The 21,040-nt window shown below is 38.7% G+C and overlaps 1 protein-coding gene across 1 annotated transcript in view; it reads right to left on the minus strand.

The window, feature by feature from the left end:
* The window catches only part of LOC125238071 (microtubule-actin cross-linking factor 1-like), a 340,128-nt gene that overhangs the window by 121,006 nt on the left and 198,082 nt on the right, over positions 1 to 21,040 (minus strand). Inside the window, exons 29-30 of the mRNA XM_048145360.1 lie at positions 5,160 to 5,275; positions 4,171 to 4,636 (exon numbers count right to left, since the gene is read on the minus strand). Of these exons, the coding sequence (XP_048001317.1) occupies positions 4,171 to 4,636; positions 5,160 to 5,275 (582 nt within the window). The remainder of the gene's footprint in view (positions 1 to 4,170; positions 4,637 to 5,159; positions 5,276 to 21,040) is intronic.

Raw genomic sequence — 21,040 nt, forward strand, 5'->3', positions numbered from 1 at the left:
TCTTTCGTCGTAGAGAAGATCGAATGCTTCATTTAAATCAAGCATTTCCATTTCATTTTTCTGTTTAGGTTCAGTAACTTCCTTAGGTACTTCAGTATTCAATAACCCAGTGCTTACAGCTTCAGCAATAGGTACGGTTTCTCCAGTATTTGGATGAGTGAACGTACCTTGCTCAATGTTAATGTACCCGTGAGTGAGTGCATCTTCAAAGCTAATATTTGTGTCGCTGGTTGTAAATTGCTCTTTGCTGACCTGTTCGTCTCTAACTATACCTTTTTCTCGTGCCTCTTCGATTGTGATTACTTCTCCAGTTTTAGTATTCTGTACTTCGTTGGCGTTTACCAGCACGTAATCAGCTAAAAGTTCTATCATTTTTGTTGTTATTGTATGCTGAGACGTGAAGGTTTCAGTAATTGTTGTAACTACGCCTCCCATTATTTCTGTATTCGGCTTGACTGCCAGAAGACCTTGTTCCATTGCCTTATCTAACGGAATAATTTCTTTTGTTTTTGGATCTGTAAAAGTGGCGTTTTTCAAATTGACTGTGCCTTTATTTAAAGCTTCTTCTAGTGTTATAGTTTCCTCCGATTGAGGGTACGGTATAGCCATTATAAGGTCCTTCTTAACAGCCTCTTGAACAGGTATTATTTTTCCTGTTAGTGGATGCTTAATCTCACCCGTTTTTGGATTGATAACGTTTTGTTTAATAGCAACTGAGAGCGTCATGCCAGCTGGAGGAATATTTTCGGATGACTTCATGATCTGAGGCTCTGGGAATATACCTGCGTTGACAGCTTTGACCAAATCTAGTGGGCCTTCGTTGGTTTTAAGTACATTTTTGTCATTGTCAATGATGTTCCTTTCAATAGCTTCGGCTAGTGTTATTTGTCTACCTGGCGATATTGTCACCATTGAAAGAGGATCAACAATCTCACAAATTATTGCTTCTCGTAGTGTCAGTTGGCTACCCGTCTCTGGGTGGATTATTTTTCCAGTCGTAGGATTTAGTAATCCTTGTTCTAAGACTTCAGGGATAGATAAACTCTTGGCCAGGGGAATCAGAACCTCGTCTTGACCTTCTCCGTCTAATAAGCCCCTCTTTAAGGCTTCTTTAATAGTGACGGCATCACCATGTAAGGGGTCAATAATTTTTCCAGTATTTTCATTTACTAAGCCTTTTTGGATGGCTTTTTCAAGAGTGATGGGAGACCCATTTTCATCTTTGTAAACTTTGACTGCTTCCAAAATGGTAGCTGTCTCTTTGTCAATAAGACCTTTTTCGAGGGCTTCCAAAGGCGTAACTACTTGCTTTCTAAGCTTTTGTAATACGATTGGTTTTGTTTCAAACTGTTCAATTATTTTTTCCTTAGCTACATTGACGCTGTACTTCGGTTTTTGTGTAACTTTACCTACCTGAATTACATCCGCGGGATGAAGTACTTTATGCTTGTCCGCAGGTATCTCAGTAACACGACGAGTGTCGGCTGAGAGACTGTTCTGTATAGTTTCTACCGTAATAAATCCTTCTGATACGGCAGCTCCCACAGAAATTTGTTTACCTGTAGTTTGAGAAACTTTCGGCGTGCTAGAACCGGGCACTCTAATGGCATTGTCGGTAGAGTCACTGTCAGGTGTCTTATCTCTTAATGATTCCTCGTATTTCTTAAAAGTAACCGCGTCAACTAAACCTCTTTCGTAAGCTACTTCCATTGGCACTTTCTGTCCAGTACGCGGATCTACGACCATTGTGCTTTTAACAACTTGAATTATTTTAGACGCGCCTACTAGTGGTGCTCCGACCACAGCAATGAGCCCTATCTGAGCGGCTTCCGTAAGGCTCATTTTCTTACCAGATTTATCTTTATATTCCCCTGTCTTCTTATTAATGATACCTCGTTCTATCGCTTGGTTAAGCGTTATAGGAATGCCTGTTTGAGGCTCAACGACCTTAACTGTATTTGCCGGTACTACTCCCCTATCGACGGCTTCTAAAACGTTTTCAGAAACACCAGACGAGGTGGATATGACTAAGGCAGTAGCTGGGTCAAATATAACACCAGAGGATACCTGAACGGGTTCAAGCACAGATTGATCTTCTTTGCTTACATCATAAGGTGAAGCAGAGTCACGTGCTTCTGAAATCTCCATTTTGTCAGGCATACCCGCTACTGACGTGATAGTTATAACTTTTTGCGATGACATCGATATAGAAGATTGTAAAAAGATTATTAGTTTTCTTTCAATTGCAACTTTCATACTAATCGTTCCCGAAGTTTGTTTGTATCGTCCGGTGTTATCGAGTACACGGAATTCGAGAGCTTTATCTAGAGGGATTTGTTTCTTGGTTTTAGGGTCGATAGCCATGGCAGAATCAGGGTTGATTATGTTTAGTTTTAATGACTCTTCAAAGTCGAGGACTCTGTCAGTTCCTGGAATTGTAAAAGAACCCGATTCAGGGTCAAACAAACGCTGATCTATCGCGTCTTTAAGAGACCAGCCACCACGAGGTAGCTCAATAGTATTTTTCTTGATAGTCATAGAAGTTACTGTAGGCTCTGTGATTATTGACTTTGATGATCGAATTTCGTGCATCGTAATGTTCGACGGATGGACGATTTCATGGACTACGTTGTCGGGACTCTTGACGGTTTCAGGTCGAGAGTCGCCTTGGACTTTGCTCTCAGGGCTAACCGGCAAGTCTTGGATATAAGACTTTTTCGTTATTTTAAATTCTACTACTTGCCCTGGTGCTAGGTCTTTCTTATTAATACGATCCTGTAATTGGATGACGCGCGGCTCGTTTTTCTCTACGCCTAATAAACCTTCATCTAAAGCTTGTTGTATGGGGAAGACGGTCCCAGTGAGCGGGTCTGTGAACGTCTGGGTGGTTTCATCAATGAGACCTCGTCTGACGGCCTCCGCGAAAGTAATAATTGTTTCAGATCTTTGTGAAGCATTGGCATTGGTAACTGTGACGTATCTTTTCACGGTTTTTGTAACAGTTTGTAAGGTAAGAGTAATGTTGAGAAGAGAATTCAACAATGCCGCTCCTTCGGGAGTGATCATGTTAATTTCGACGGCTTGATTGAAAGGAATGGGTCTTTTGGTAGTCGCGTCGAGCAAATAACCTGTTTTAGGGTCTAGAATATTTTTGAATACTGCGTCTAGAACACTGAGCTCTTTTCCGTTTTCGTAAATACCTATCTTGCGATTAAACATTTCTAATACTTCAGGCCTAACAATGGAAACTTTAGTGCAGTCCTCTAGGTAAACGAAATCGCCGCTTTCCGATTTGAGGAATGTTTCGCCGTTGACATACTTTAGGTTGCCGCGGCTCATGGCAGTGTTGAATGAAACGAATTCGCCTGTTTTCGGATCTCTGAAACCGTCGATGTCGAAAATCGACCTTTGGGATACCGACGTGATCAAACCGCGGTCGACAGCTTCAGGAATAGAGCAGATCTCACCGGTCAGATTGTCCCGGAACTTGCTATCGGGTTGAATGATGAACGCGCCTAAGGCTTCTGACAAGGTCAGTAACTGAGCAGATTTAGTGTCTGTTACACATTTTACGTTATCGCTGTCTAATACACCCACTGAGATAGATTCCAAAATGTTCAATGGTGTTCTTTTAGCGGGCGAAAGAATTTTGCCGTCGTTCGTCATTAAATTATGGTCACAAACGTCTTTAAGTGTCATGGGTTTACAAATTAAGCGCTTATTTGCCGCGTCTTTGAAAGAGAGCTTTTCTTTAGTTACATTGTGTACGTATTTCGAGTGTTTAGTGTTTATAATATTTTTCTCTATTGCTTCAGCAAGCGTTATTTTTACGTCATGTTTAGGATCAACGATTTCCCTAACGTTGGGGTTGATTAATTCATTTTTGATGGCGACATCTAACTGGAACTTATCGCCCGAATTCCTGTCCAAAATCCAACCATTGTTGTCAACGAGGTCTTGATTAATCGCGTCAGATAAAGACAGAACGCTAGATTTTATTTTGATAATCTCATTGTAGATGAGGTAACCCCTCTGGTACGCTTCGGCGATGGTAATGTAGCTGCCGCTGGGCAGTCTGTAGAGACCGTTCTGTAAATCGACCTGTCCCCTGTTGAGGGCGTCGGAGATACTCATTCCTTGTGTGCTCGGTCTGTCCCCTTGAACTGTTACCTTTATTCTCTTTTCCGCTGGATCCGCCAGTCCTTGTTCGGCGTCGTACAGTTCGCTCTGTATAGCTTCTAGTAACGTGACTTCGTTTCCGTCTTCTGTTACTCCACAGGGTCCTGTTAATCTCGCAGCGAGTTTGGGATCTATGAGACCTTGCTTTGCCGCTTGTTCTATTGTCATAGTTTGTCTCGTTTCGGGTGAGGATAGTAACCTGCCCGTCCGAACATCGAGTATTCTCATGTTAATAGCTTGTCCGACTGTGAGTATTTCTTTCGTCTCCGGGTGGACGATACCTCTGGACTCTATAATGTTAGGTCCTTCGTACATTTTGTGTACTCGTTTGAGATTCCTAATGTCAGGTCTGTCGTCTTCGATAATGGTTTTGGTCGTATAGTTGGGCGAGACTAGTTTGCCATTAGATACGGGCGCGTGCCCATCTAGCTCTGTCGAATGTGACGTCCTGACGTATCTGTTATCAAAGTAATTTCATTATTAAACTGATACGCAAATTACTTGTGTTCTTATGAAATTGGAGGTTTAAAACAACCTCAGATTTAAGATAGCATGTAGTCTGGTTATGCTCTTTAAAAAGCGCTGGTGGCCTAGCGGTAAGAGCGTGCGACTTTCAATACGGAGGTCGCGGGTTCGAACCGCGGCTCGTACCAATGAGTTTTTCGGAACTTATGAAAAACATCGTGAGGAAACCGGACTAATCCAGATAAGGCCTAGTTACCCTTCGGGTTGGATGGTCATATGACAGTCGCTTTCGTAAAACTATTGCCTACCACATCTTGGGATTAGTCGTTAAAGCGGACCCCAGGCTCCCATGAGCCTTTTTTAAATTATAAATGGGCTTGGCCACAGACTAGCCAAAGGCAAAGACGTGGATGGAGTGAGCTCGCCCTGAAGTTGCCTGTTCACCCTTGATTTGAAGGTTGCCGGGCTTGAAGACGGGATAACGCAAGGAGGATGATGTAGTTGTTGGTACTTACTGTTCGGAGGTGTAGGTGGTAGTGTAGGTGTGCTCTGTGGAGCTGGCCAGGTCCTGCATGTTGAATTCCTGGCGGAAGGATCGCGCAGAGCGAGGCGCCATCGCCTCCACGAGACGCTACAAAAAAAAGGAATTTCAAATATAGGTACTTGCCTTTAAAACTCTTGTTTCTAAGCACTAGTTTGAGCTTTCATGATGTTTACACACACTAAATTGCTAACCGGACTTGATCGCGTAGAGCTGTAGAGCTAAGTTGAAAGTTCTTCTATGCGACTAAGGGAACGACGCAGTTTTTGGAACGTCGGAGGTTAGTAGTAAAAAATTTATTACACGCAATCAAGTTCCGTTTACAACTTAAAGTATTTCTATAAGTCTATACTATCATTGTGTTTTACACAACTCTCATTGCAAATACATTTATTATTATTTAAAGAGTAAAGTGAAGTACTTAAACACGATTGAAATTAATTTATTAAGCTCTTCATTAATTATTACTTTGGAAAATCGAAAGCCCCAGAAACCAAGAACCCGAAACATTTTTCAGTTTCTATTAAAACATCAGACTACAATGTAGATTGTCTAAATGCTGGTATATTACTAACTTTTAATTATAATAATATATTCTATTTGTTTCATTTGTTTGCGTGTTCACGAGGGTAGGTCAGTCTAGATCGCATGTGCCATAATAGTTAGACTACCCAAATTTAGAATTACGGCTTTAACTTTTACAGTTATTAGGTCTTTCACCAATCCTAAAGGGTGCGACCACTTTGTTCGAGAGAAAATATTATAAGGCATAATTTGTGTAAATAAAGCTAAAAGTACATAATACCAACCCGGCACTCGTACGCGAAATCATACTCGTACTCCTCCATCGTAAGTTTAAAACACAAACACTAAATACGTCTCACACAACACTGACACATTTCACACTGCGTCTATTTATCATCACTTTAAAATGCTTATCTAAAATGTAACCTGTAGGTACCTAAACAAATACCGGTTAAAAACTAAATTACTACAAGATTAAAAGTAAATAGAATGAGATAATTGACAGCTAAAATTAAAAAATTAAAGATAGTCAATGAGAGAAAACGGCTAACAAACGTACTGGCTGGAAACTGAATGGAAGCCAGAAAACCGTAAATCGAAAAAACTACACAATTCTAATTTTAAATCATTCCGAACTGGCGACCGGCGCGTCTATCGCGCGCGAGTACTTGGCCGTTAATTGTCATCATTAAAAAAGCGAACTAGATTTAGTTCGTTTTGATAAAACAGCTGTTCGACTTTTGAGGTTATGATGGTGACTGGCTGATTCGATTGGGAAAATGCGTGGAAATGCTGCGCGCGCACGCCGCCGCGCCGGTGCGGTGACCGCTTAATCTTGACACTCTGACACCGTTTTGAAAACATAATCGCATTATGTAAAGGTAGTTTTACGTAATATGCGGCGTACATATTTACTTCATTAAAGGGTTGAATTGTGTTCAGTTAAAAGGTCGCATGATGATGTTGACATTGAACAGATGAAAGTTGGCAGAGTGCGACAATGTAAACAACATGACGACTCGTCAAAAACAACATGACAGTTAAATGACGTTTCGCTTTTTGAAAACTATGAGATCCGAGCTAGGGTTTCCTAGGATAACCGTCATCATACATCTTATGTCCTAGTGGATGAAGATTTCCCACTAAACTAGACATTTATTAAAAAGTTGACGTCTTTCACAAAGTCTCTCGTATCAGGTACTTACTAAGCTCTAAAGCTTCGTTTTCATTGTGAAGCTCTTTCCTCCTATCTCTTGAAATTCTATCCAAGACCAATTTATTCTTATTAAGGTTTATACGTTTTTTATTGAGCTAGCGTAAAAATATGGCTTTTTAAAATTAACGATGCGTAATTTGAATAAAAACTAGCGGTCATTTTAACAGCACTTCAAAAGCATATGGCATAAACAGACTAAACATATATGTAGTAACGCAAGAGGGTTATGAGTTATGACATATAGTAATCGCTATATTTAGATCAATGATCATTCGCGGCGTTCTTCCAAACTATGGATACGATGAAATGTGTGAATGTGAATGACTAAGTAGATAATAATAAATATTATAGGAAATTCTTACACAAATTGACTGAGTCCCACGGTAAGCTCAAGAAGGCTTGTGTTGTGGGTAATCAGACAACGATATATAATTTGTAAATACTTAAATACATAGAAAACATCCATGATCGAGGAATAAATATCTGTGCTCATCACACAAAGAAATACCCTTACCGAGATTAAAACCCAAGACCGCGGCTTAGCTGGCAGGGCCACCGCCCACTAAGTCAATAATTTTAACGTTACATTTAAATCCTAACTTAACCTTAAACATAAGTGTTTATAATACTTCTGTCTCCTAAATAATAAACATGCTACTGATTGTAAATATGTTCTTCTTCTTAGTTGTCGGGCATTTGTAAATATTGAGGCATGAGTTGTTAAAACAACTACAACTATTTACTCACGTTTATTATAAGTCTTGTTGAGGTACTACGGGTATATACGAAAGCTAAAGAATTGCAATGACTCTGTCAATGATACTATTCTAGCCTTTAATACATCATGAATGTATTGCAAATATTCGAACTATAAGATAGGTACATGTTTGCCGAGAAATAATTTTAAGATTTGAACAACACGATATGGTCGATACGAACGTCATTATTTAGCAAATTTAATTGTTAGTAACGTCATCGTATATTTAATTCACAAAACGCGTCATTTTTTTTCAATGAAAAAAAAAACGTAAGATCTACGAGCAGAGCGGTATCCATAACATTCGAGGCCGGACGACCAATGATGTCACCAAAAAATCTCATATTTGAACGACTTAAACTAGAGTTTACATAGCAAAGTGTCTTTGGCGGTCGTTCAAAAAGCCCTAAATGGGTTCAGCGACCCATGTGTTCCGCAGTGTGTTCATCAAAAGGGAACGAGTTGCGTTCGCGCATATAATATCGCACACTTATTTAATAATTTGACCCATTTACAAACAGATTTATTTTTATTTAGTACCGTATCTCTATCGAATTAAGATTTAATTCCAAATGCTTGTTTTTGATATTAGGAGCTGATGTCATCCCAAAAACCACCTTTTGATACTCAATAATAATTTAAAAATGTTATAAAAGTATTCTCAAGATTTTATGACATGGCAACACTTTAAAAAATATGCAGATACATCTATATGGCTTGGCTCATTGAAAAATAGTAGGTACATTACTTATACAAGTGCGGAAAAGAGGAATTTCGAAACAAGTGGCGATAAATTACAACTTGATCGAGAAAGTGTTTTAAATCGACACGAGTTACAAATATCCTTTTGGCACGTGTATCGTACGACGTTTTTCAGTACAGATAGCCCTCCGAAGTTTTGACCTGACAAGAGATGAACCACTTCTCGCAATATTGAACCGCGAGCGTAGCGAGTGGTTCAAAAAGTGGAATCTTTCGCTTGCTCAGGTATCAATATTGGCACGTGCGGTTAAACAGACTTGAGCGTTGCGAGGGTATCAAGGCACGTGCGGTTAAACAAACTTTGCCACCGAGTGAAACACAAAATTTTTCACCACACCAACACGAACAAAATACTGACTATAAAACATCAAAATAAATCAAATTCATCAATTTATTCAATATTTTTGATTCAAAATCATCATTTATAGGGTAAAATCTAGCAGACATATTAAGACATCGGGTTAAAATTTGCATGAAATTACTTTGCCCCCTTGTGGATAAAATGCAATTTTGCTATCTGTTTTCGAATAGCAAAGAATGCCTTTACCAGTTGGTGTGGTGAAAAGGAATTTTACACGTGTTTGCTGCGGCTAAAACGGATTCGTCTAGCCATTTTATTTCGTATTTTAGTATATTCAAGGAAGCAAAACAAAACCGGTAACATTATAATACCAAATTCACTTCGCGCGGCGACCTTGGATAAGATCCGAGCAAATTAATATACAACATCAAAGAAATGACTAACTGTGACCTTGACAACTTCATTTAGGCAATAAAAGTTAGTGCTACATTTGTTACTGCCATTTAGGTTAACCTTCAAAATTATTGCTACAATTTATATCAACAAAAACATTAAACCAACTTAAGGTAAAGGAAAACGGATATGACACACATGCATTTGAAACTATACTTTAATATACCGATGTAGGGCAAAATGATTTTCCTTCGAATTTTTACGGACACGTACGAACGTGTCATACTATTTCAGTTAGTCTCTGTACAAAACATACTGACACTGCCTGAACTAGCATGACAAATAAGAACGTTTCCGTAAAAAATACGAAGAAAAAGCTTTTCGCACTACATATTGACTTAAAATTATTAAAAAAAAACTCACAGAACGCCATAGACATGTAAAGAGGTCCATTACAACATATCGAAACTAGTGAAAGAACAAACGAAAACAAAATCATGCTATTCAATATGCGTTGCTGGAAAATAAACGTAACTCTTATATTGAAGAAGATAAGATCGATTCAGCCCCAAAAAGAGGTGTAAGGGCAGCAAATTAAACCAATGTCATATGGCAGTGAGTAAAAATAGCAGCGTGAACGCATTCTGTAGTGCGACCGTTGCCAAATCGTTACCTGCGACTAGAAAAGTTGGGAACACTCAGAACAATACCAATTTTATTCATATTTTCATAAGATTTAAATTAGAAACAGCTAAGTTAGTTTTTCTGTGATAGTCGGCAAACGAGCAGAAGGGCCACTTGATGGGAAGCGGTTATCGTCGCTTATGGACATAAGTACTGTCAGGAGTAAAAAAACCTTTGTTTGTATAGGAATCGTAGCACAAAATCTTTGCATAAAATGACAGTCTTATTTATCTACTCAATTGCTTTTGGTAGTTCTAGTTATACCAGCTAGACCTTTATTTTATTTAATAATCCATACTGTTTGTTTGTCCGCTTTCACGGCAAAACAAAGCGATGAATTGACGTGATTTTTAAGTGGAGATAGTTGAAGGGATGGAGAGTGACATAAGTCACTTTTTGTTTCTTTCTAACGTGAGCGAAGCCGCGGGCAAAAGAAGGCAGTAGAGAATAATTATGAAGTTTCTTCTAGTAAAATTCCTCACATAGGTATAACGGCCTGGCCACGGACTTGGTCTAAGCGGCGAGCGGCGCGGCGCGCGGCGCGGTAGGGAAGCGCGGAGCGGGGAGCATGCCACGTACTTCGCAGTCGCGGCAGCGGCATCGACCGGAGGTGACGGATTCAAAATGGTGTTATCCAAAATTGCTCGTCAGTTTCTCGAAAGCAGCACATATTTCAGGCAGGATATTTTAAATCTGAGAGAAGGAGTACACGAAACTAACAGACGTACACATGGCGAATTTACAATTTTGTATGAAGAACACAGAAAGTACCCGGAGAAATTTTACGAGTACACCAGAATGAGCATCGAACCCTTCGATTACATATCTCAATATTAAAACAACTATAAAATTCTCAGTATCAAATATTTAAAATAACTAAAAACACTACTCTCTGTATATAATAATTAATGGCACTTACTAGTATGAAAAACAGCCTTTTGGTAACGTCAAAATCACATTCAAAAATATATACCTAATCATAAGTTACCTATCTAATATTTCCGGGATAAGCGCTTCCGCGAGTCCATTTCGCGAGCGAATCGTCTAATATTTTTTGGTCGGAAGCGAACCGCCCGATACGTGCCGCTTAATATCGCTGGCCGCGCCGCTGTAAGTCGTGGCGTCGTCCACTAGCCCGGTACGTTTGTTTCCGCCGCGCATCGCACCGCGCGCCGCTGCCGCCCGCCGCTCGACAAAATTCGCGCGCGTTGTCGCCAGCGGCGGCGGTTCGTGGCATCCTAAATGCGTTTTTAGGCTTTTGTTTCTCCCGCTCACCGCTCGCCGCTGCCGCTGCCGCAATTCGCGCGTGTCCGTGGCCAGGCCGTAATACTGGGCGAAAGCGTGAAGTTTTCAAGATGGCAGTTAATCATGCATTGACGCGTTTCCCTGGCGGTTTCGCTACAATAAACTCTTGATTTTATCTCTCAATCGCCATGTGCTACAAGCGTTACTTTTTAAAACGCTACGGTGTTTTCTAGAAACAAGCTTTCTATTAATTTTATACAGACTAGAACAATATTGTAATGAGGCTTCGCTTTTCCGGTGAAGGAAAATAACGTGAGACTAATCCGATATGAGCCTAGTTTCCCTCTGGTATTGAAGGTCGCTTCTGTAAAGACTAGTACGCAAAGGATAATCGGATCCCAGGTTTTCGTGAGCTATGTCAAAATGCCGGAATAACGGAAAGAAGAAGTAAAATATTGTAATGAAATAAAAGTAAATATTGCAGGTAGGATAAAAAGTCTGTGTTAAAATGTCATAATGCACAATGTACGTTGCGTCTCGGCCCCCGCCATTGATTCATTCAGCAATGCTGCAATTTGTTTTGGTCCACTTTTGTATATGCAGCTACGAACACATTGGTTAGGCGTGCCGATGCCAATTATGGAATTAAATTGACACGAACAGGTACAACACAAAGAATACGAATGAAGTAACTTCATTAAACATTTCTGTCGTCTTCATAGAGATGTTACCAAATATTGTTAATTGTTTTAATTGTTAGAGTAACGTCTCTGTTCTAAATTGATTGAACCGATGGGGTTCGATTCGAATCCCGGTAAGGGCATTTATTTGTGAGAAGAACACAGATATTTATTCCTGACTAATGGTTCTTTTCTTTATGTTTATTAGTATAAATTTTTATGTATATCGTCGCCTAGCTCTCACAGTACCTACCAACTATGCTTAGTTTGGTTTTGGACTAGGTTGATTTGCGTTAGGTTTTCTTATATGCATTTATGAGAAAATTTCAATTAATTTTATTAATTATTCGATTAGCTATCTGCCTACGTCTGGTTAATGTTTTAACCCTAAATTGAAATAAAGCCATCAGTCTCTTTACTTCGATGTCTCCGATTTTAAAATGTTTTCCTGTAACATGAACGACTCGAGGATCTGTCAGCGGCCAGACGAAGGAAAAACAATGAACAACAGACACGTTTCCGGTACGTATTTGGTTTCATTTTGCTGAAACTAGCTCGAACCTAGCCAACGTCACCTTCGCTAGCGCTTCGTAGCTAGCTCTCCTTATCGCTCTACTCTAGAGTGACAGAGCTAGACTGCGTTTCAATCACTATATCACTTTGGATAAGCCGGCTGATGTCACGGTGCGCTATGACATAATATACCTAAATTTTTTAAGTCCACTGTTAAACTTTTCGAGATTAGACACGTTTTTTGATACTACGTCGGTGGCAAACAAGCGTACGGCCCGCCTGATGGAAAGCGGTCACCGTAACCTATGGACGCTTGCAACTCAAAGAGTGTCGAGTGACATGCGCGTTGCCACCCCATTAGAAACTTGTACATTCCCTTTTGCTGTGTTAAATACACGGTTTCCTCACGATGTTTTCCTTCACCGAAAAGCGACTGGCAAATATCAAATGACATTTCGCACATAAATTCCAAAAACTCACTGGTGCGAGCCGGGGTTCGAACCCGCGACCTCCGGAACGTAAGTCGCACGTAACTTATGCTAGGCTACCAGTGCGTTCCATTCATACCATCATTGATGTCATCTAAGAAATCGATGGACCTATTCGTTATTATCTTGTAATAAACAAAAAGCTATCGAATATTTCATTATGTTCCGAACATGAAACCTTATCAGTTACGTATCCGAAGAGGGCATATTGCAGCCCACATTGTCTTGTCACAAACCGGTAAATATGTTAATTTTAAAAGCAAGGTTTTACAGTAGGAGCTGTAAAAACGAGGATTGCTGTTTTAAAAAAACCGGCCAAGTGCGAGTCGGGCTCGCGCACAAAGGGTTCCGTAGCAGCAAATATAATAAACTTATTATGTCAATTTATACACCTGCCAAAATTACAGTTAAATCAACCTATCTCAAAAACTATAAGAGATACTTTGATCAAACCAAAAATCGTTGAAAGAGTTAATTAGCATGCATCACCTCTATTTTTTTTAGAATTTTATACCCCGTAGTTATAAAAATAGAGGGGGGGGGGACATACTTTTTACGACTTTGAGAGCTGATATCTCAAAAACCGTTCACTTTAAGAAAAATGTTTTTTAGAAAACTTTATATCATTTTAAAAGACCTTTCCATTGATACCCCACACGGGTATGTACATCGAAAAAAAAATTTTCATCCCTCAGTTACATGTATGGGGGGCCCCACCCCCAATTCTTTTTTTTTTTACTATTTAGTGTCATAATTTTGTAGCGGTTCATACAACACATATTCCCATCAAATTTCATCACTGTAGTACTTATAGTTTCCGAGTAAATCGGCTTTTGGCTACGGAACCCTAAAAAGAAGTCACTCCATTTAAATCTTGTTCCGATAAACCGCATACCTAATAGCGCGATTGCAAAAAGTAGTTTTACTTTAAACGTGATTTTCCTCGTACCTTGAATGTTCAATTAATCTCGGTTGTATAAATGTTGAATTTCCATAATAATAAATGCTCAATTCCCTAGTTTTAAATTATAAATTTTATGACCAATAACAATTATTCGCTTGTATGACCTATCTCTATCTACGAGTGTTATCTGACCGATATCACACATGTTATGTTTATTTATACAATGTCAGATAATCAGCGTCTTATCAAATGCAATAAATAAAAATAATATAAGCCGGTTTCCAAACAGCAGAAAGAATAAACTTGTAAGTCAAGGTTTCCGATAAAAACACTTTACAAATACACTTTTTTAAATCCACTATTCCATAGACAACCTTTCAACACAACACCAAAAATACTGGCACTTAAACACTCATTAACACTTCCAAATTCGAATTTCGAAAAAGTAAAATTCGTTCGTCGCTCGCGAAGTGGTTCAGTTTGCGGCGAGCGTCGGTCGCCTTCCGTCGGTCGCGCACTACTAAAACTAGCACGCGTCATCGTAACGAATTTGCTATCAGTTCGGCTGAATGATTCGATGCAATCCTTTGAGTCATTGTAAGAGTAGCTACTGAATTTTAAGTCAACTTTTGAAGGATACTTGGAGTTTTTTTTTCGGAATATGTACACTACTTACAGCTCCATCACAATTGTTATAGTTTCTATTAGCTACCCGATCCGGCTTCAAAAGGGGAGTTGAGCATAAAAAAGAACTGTTTCCTAAAAATATAGACATATGTTATCGCGGATTCCGACTGGTTTAGCAAAAACGGTTAACAAATTTTACCTACCTAAACCTTTCTCTAGAATCCCTCTATTCATAAGCAAAAGCCGCATGAAAACCGATTAAGTAGTTTTTATGAATTTATTTCCCTTATAGTCCCTGACATTTGATCCAATCTTACAAAATTGCCATAGATTATTTTATAGCCACAGGTTATCCGCGATTACTGTTTAGTATTCGATTTGCGAGTAATCTGCAAACCTTGACACTATGACCATAGATGTCGCACGTCACCCATTAACAAGTAACTCCACACGTACATCATACATGGCCGTTTTCGGCGAGAGGTGAAACGACTCTTTGTATGCGGACGGGGTATAGAAAAACCTTGAACTCATAGTTTTTTTTTTATCATAAATGAGCTTACTCTTGGCCACAGACTAGCCAAAGGCAAAGACGTGGCCTACGATGGAGTGAGCTCGCCCAGCTGCCTGTTCACTCTTGATTTGAAGGTTGCCGGTTAGATTATATAGCAAAAAACCGGCCAAGAGCGTGTCGGGCAACGCTTAGTGTAGGGTTCCGTAGTTTTTCGTATTTTTGTCAAAAACTACTGAACCTATCAAGTTCAAAACAATTTTCCTAGAAAGTATTTATAAAGTTCTACTTTTGTGATTTTTTTCATATTTTTTAAACACATGGTTCAAAAGTTAGAGGGGGGGGACGCACTTTTTTTTCCTTTAGGAGCGATTATTTCCGAAAATATTTATATTATCAAAAAACGGTCTTAGTAAACCCTTATTCATTTTTAAATACCTATCCAACAATATATCACACGTTGGTGTTGGAATGAAAAAAATATCAGCCCCCACTTTACATGTAGGGGGGGTACCCTAATAAAACATTTTTTTCCATTTTTTATTTTTGCACTTTGTTGGCGTGATTGATATACATATTGGTACCAAATTTCAGCTTTCTAGTGCTTACGGTTACTGAGATTATCCGCGGACGGACGGACGGACGGACGGACGGACGGACGGACGGAACCCTAAAAAAAGACGGACGGACGGACGGACGGTTTAGCAAAAACCGTTAACAAATTTTACCTACCTAAACGTTTCTCAAGAATCCCTCTATTCATAAGCACAGACATTAAGTAGTTTTAATGAGTTTATTTCCCTTTTAACAAAATTGGCGAAACTATAAGGGTTCCTAGTTGACTACGGAACCCTAAAAATGGCAATGAGCTAAATGAACCGTTCAAATTTAATAGGATACTTGACTACAATTTAAATCAGCACCTTTTGTAGAACTGTCAAAACGATTTATTACTATGTTTACCTATATGAAATTATTCATCGTAATGTTTAGTTACATTAATCTATTAATCTACTAGTAGGTACTTTATTTCATGCTTGTAGTGAAATAATTTAGTTCAAAATGCGGTCAAATAATAGGTATTTCGTCGTCCATAGATAACGGATGCGTTAGGGCACGACATCACCGTTCCAAATTTGAACGAACCAATCAAAATACATCAATAATTCTAAATTTAAACCTAAATGTCAAAACTACTTACATTGTTTATTTTCCGTTTTTTTTTCGAGCGTTGGCGCTTTAGTAGACAAGTTTTTTCCCAGTCTGTCATCAGCGCATAAGGACAAAAAGTGGAGCAAAAAGTTAATCGCAAAAACCTTCGTCCATTCATAGAGTTTCGTGACCGGCCACCGTCTACGAGGTGTTTCGGCAGGTTCAAAGCCCTTGCACGGATGGCAGGCAAATGTATTCTGCCATCAAAAATGCAGCAGAACTTGACAGAAAAATCTAAATAAGATGTCATATATTAAAGAAAAAATGACGAGCACCACCAGTGGTGAAGGCCGGATTCGAACCGGCGTCTTTAGCAATCCGGGCTAACGCTATAAACCCCTAGGCCACCTCGCCACAGCGGAAGCCGTCGAAATTTCTCTTCTTTATGTCATGTTTACTGAAACCTGTAAGCTGAATTGTAAGAATTCCGAAAAAGATAAATTACTGGCAAAGTTTGGTTGTTTTGTATACTCCTGTCTGTATTGCCATAAGGAGCAGCCAGAGAAAATAAAACCGCGGAAGTCTCAGTGCCACCCTTAGCAATTAAGGGATCCATACTAATATTATAAATGGGAAAGTGTGTGTGTCTGTTTGTTTGTCCGTCCTTCACTTCAAAACGGAGCGACGAATGGTCGTGATTTTTTAAGTGGAGATAGTTGAAAGGATGGAAAGTGACATGACAGGCTAATTTTTGTCTCTTTCTAACCCCCCACTTCTATAAAATGGGGGTGGAAGTTTGTATAGAGCATTTCGCAATTTTCAAATTTAAAAAAGCTAGTTTGAAATAATAGTACATTACATCAGCAGTGACGGGCTGCCAGGGAATCCGCCTACGCCGAGGGAACTGTACTGTTCTTTTAAAAATTTTATACAATGAAAAATAAAAGAAATTATAAGAAAAACATGGACAATATTTTATAAATCCAATTTCTATTTAATGCAGTCTAGGCCTAAAAATATATGTATCCCTTTACAGTCCTCTGAGTTGTTGCGTCACTCAAAAAGCGATTTCTTCCCACCCATTTTAAGGAACGTTCAAAGACAATATTTCATTTTGCATGTTTGAAAAAAGAATTTGTGATTTGTCTGACAGGCAAGTAGCCTATTAATCGGTTATTTTATGTCTTCGACTTTGGGTGGCTGAAATGATTCTCTAGAGTTTATCTAGCTTAAGATATTTCGTACTAAGCACTAGTTAATAGGCGACGGAATAAGTTTTTATTTTTAACTCGACGCTTCCAAGTAAAATGACGTCATGATGACTAATTATATTAACGAATTCTGTAAGAATGTTCGCAGGAATTTAAAATTGAGTCGGAATTTTGTTTTATAATTTAATAACTTTATAAAAACAGATAAAGACTTAGACTTATATTGACCGGGATATAGACCGTGATTACCTTTTTTTGGTTTTTTCCGTGATCATGATGCATGCAACTGCGTCGAAATATCGGGAGCTCGACAAAAATCAAAAAGGTAATCACGGTCTATATCCCGGTCAATATAAGTCTAATGAAAATAACCGTGAATCAGATAAAGACTTAGTTAGATAGATAGATAAACATTAAGCGCGTCCCGGGTTCGAAACCTGGTAAGCGCATTTATTTGTATGATGTTGATGAGCACAGATATTTGTTCCTGAGTCATGGATGTTTTCTATGTATATAAGTATGTATTTACCTTTATAAGTAAGTATATTGTCACCTAGCACCCATAGTAGAAGCTTTGCTTAGTTTGGGGCTAGGTTGATTTATGTAAGGTGTCTCCCAATATTTATTTATTTTATTTATTTTTAGCAACACAAACATTGCAAACACATCCTCATATAAAACATGCAAAAAGTCTGTCTAGTTAGACTTGTCACGAGTGTCCTATTAAAATGGATCCACAGATTATGATCTTAATAGTAGGTGCTTAAAATGATCAACGACATTGAATTACTTCATCTCTGTCCAAATAAGAGTTTAGCTAGCTTTTGCCCGCGGCTTCGCTTGCATTAAATTAGAAATTGCGGTATGCTCTATACAAACTCCCGCCCTCTATTTTAGGGAAATAGGGGTTAGAAAGAGACAAAAAGTAGCCTATGTCTCTTCAAAAATCACGTCAATTCGTCGCTCCGTTTTCCCGTGAAAAACGGACAAACAAACAGACACACACACTTTCCCATTTATTTATTTAAACTTTCTTGCACAATTTCAACAAAGTACAAATGGCGGTTCTAAAAGTCAACCATAAGGCAAATTCGCGAATCCATACTATCGATACTAACATATAAATGGGAAAGTGTGTGTGTCTGTTTGTTTGTCCGTCTTTCGCGGCAAAACGGAGCGACGGTTTGACATGATTTTTTAAGTAGAGATAGTTGAAGGGATGGAGAGAGACATAGGCTACTTTTTGTCTCTTTCTAACCCCCCACTTTCCTAAAATGGAGGGTGGAAGTTTGTATGGTGCATTCCACAATTTTCGAATTTAGCGCGAGCGAAGCGGCGGGCAAGAAAGCAATATTAAGTATGGATAAATAAATAATCAAAGTCAGGATGTAAAAATTTATCCAAGATCACAATATGGCGTCATAAAAAAACCGGTTCCATGTTACAGTATTAAATTAGCACAATATGTATGACACGATTTAAAGTATACTAGTCCACGTAACGTCTAAATATAGTTTACCTCACAACAGTCGAGATATGTGTGGGTCAGTGTGTGACCTAATACATTCATTGTTGTAAACAATACCTACATTTAAATAATGCCTAAGGAAGGCAAACAGGTACGATTCAAGGAATTCCTTCATAGCAAAGACATATATAACTCCGTAAGACAGATAAAGTCTAAGAAAAAAACGTACCTCAGTGCCATACAGAAAACTCTAGGTATTTGCGGTGGCCAAAGGTTTTACAGATGATTCAAATTGCATTACACCTTTGGGGTACCTACGCTCAGCTAGATGGCGCTAATATTAATATTTGAGATTTTAACACATATCGAGCTAAGAATATGGACCAAATTGTCAAAATTGACGTTTAAAAGTTTTAAGCCTGCGTCAAGAGATGGCAGTCTATGCACTGTGATTACACATTTTGCTTCGACAGTAACTCTCTTTAATACTCGATCCTCTTTGTCGACGACCGTCGCGCGGCGCATTAGAACTCAATGTCGGCTGCTAACGTGCGATCCGTCCGTTTGTTATTGTAGGTAATAATTTAGAATGGCGGCATTTTGGGAACATCAAGGGAGTGAGCCTTCTGTACTTGTACTATTATATATTTTGTAGTTTGACTACGTACGCTGGTGTACGATTTTTTTTTATTTTTTTTTATTATAAACTGGCCAGTGATTGACCTTAGTCGCACCTGATGGAAAGTGACGACAAGACCGAGGTTGTAGCTCACTGGTTCAGTAACAGCCTATTCACTCTTGACTTGAATTCACCCAGATTGTATTCGCCCGGGAATACAGATGAGGGGAGCATGTTCCATTCCTTAGCAGTTCGCATTAGGAAAGAAGAGGCAAACTCTTCGTGCGAATGAAAGGCAGGTCGACAACGTTAGGACGTGAAACCGCTCCCCACGCCCACGCCTTATAGCAAACCAATTAAAACGTTCTAGCGTAATGCTTCTAAAACATACAACTCACTGAACTGAATGAGGAGTTGTAATAGGTATTTCCTGCCTAATTATGATGTAATCCTGCTAACTACCGCCTGTGAATTCCTTTTGCGGTATCATGTAAAGCTGTTTGATCAATCTGATAATTTAAAATAGTTACTTATTCTTGACTTTGTTCAAGGTGTATAACTAAATCATTCCTATCACTAGTAAAATCAAAAATGTTTTCGGATTAATCTTGAATGCCAAATTTCAAGATTCTAGGTCGACTGGAAGTACCCTTTAGGTTTTGATTCCCTTGCGAGTACTTGCGAGTTTCAAAATATGCAGCTTAAATTGCTGTTTCTTTTGATTGCGTTGACATAGAAGTTTGATTTTGTTACAGCTTAAAGGTATTATAGACCTGAGTATTTAGTATGAATTTCAATTTAATACCTCTACGCGTTTATGAGGAAATGGGTAGTAAGGTTAAAATTATTAAAAAAAAATATATTATGTGATACGGCTGTATCTTTTGATTGCTTTGGCTTAGAAGTTTGATTTTTTCACAGCTTCAAGGGACAGTAGACCTGAGTAATTGATATAAATTTCAGCTTCATACCTCCACGCGTTCCTGAGAAAAAGGGTCTTGACAGACGGACGGACGGACAGACAGACGGACAACAAAGTGATCCTATAAGGGTTCCGTTTTTTCCTTTTGAGGTACGGAACCCTAAAAATGTTTTTAGGTTTATATGCATTCATAAAAATAAAGTTTTATTTATCATATTTTTTGACACAATGTTTGACAATAGATTTCAGATATTTCTTAACTTCAGAGCACCAAGACAAAACGATCCTATGATCCACCTAAACGCATACATTAGATGATGCGGTTGGTCTTCCTTAATAAAGAAAAAAAGTCTGTTTACTAAGGCGGACATTTTGGATTAAACGCAAAACAACCTTATTCGTCTGCCATATAAAGGCGCTGCCCACGGCATGAGATCAGACAGTGGGTGGACGATAAATGGAGGCATCATTGAGGCTTTAATTGCATGGCGTAAATAAATAGAAGGCTAGGTTTTTGCAATATGAGTGGGATTTCGCAGATTTGGCAGTTTAAGCTTGCTTGGTAACAGATAGTGTAGCTAAATTGATTTGATGATGATGTTAAATGAGCAAACGACATCTACAACACTAGAAAGGTTTGAAAAGCATTTTACATCATACAGATGGTGTTTTTTTACGCACTTCCTTTCTTTCATCTTTTCCATTTTTCCTTTTTCCTATCCTTTGCAGTCAATTAGTCAATTAAGATTTTGAAATCAATAGCAGTTTGCACTAGTATGGCATTGACGCTGTCCTTGTCACGCAGTTATAACAACAACCAATGTGGTATAATAGCACCATATCACCACAGTATAATAAAAAATACTATCGTACAGTA

Source organism: Leguminivora glycinivorella, chromosome 22 (assembly GCF_023078275.1).
Source record: "Leguminivora glycinivorella isolate SPB_JAAS2020 chromosome 22, LegGlyc_1.1, whole genome shotgun sequence".
Classification (NCBI taxonomy): domain Eukaryota; kingdom Metazoa; phylum Arthropoda; class Insecta; order Lepidoptera; family Tortricidae; genus Leguminivora; species Leguminivora glycinivorella.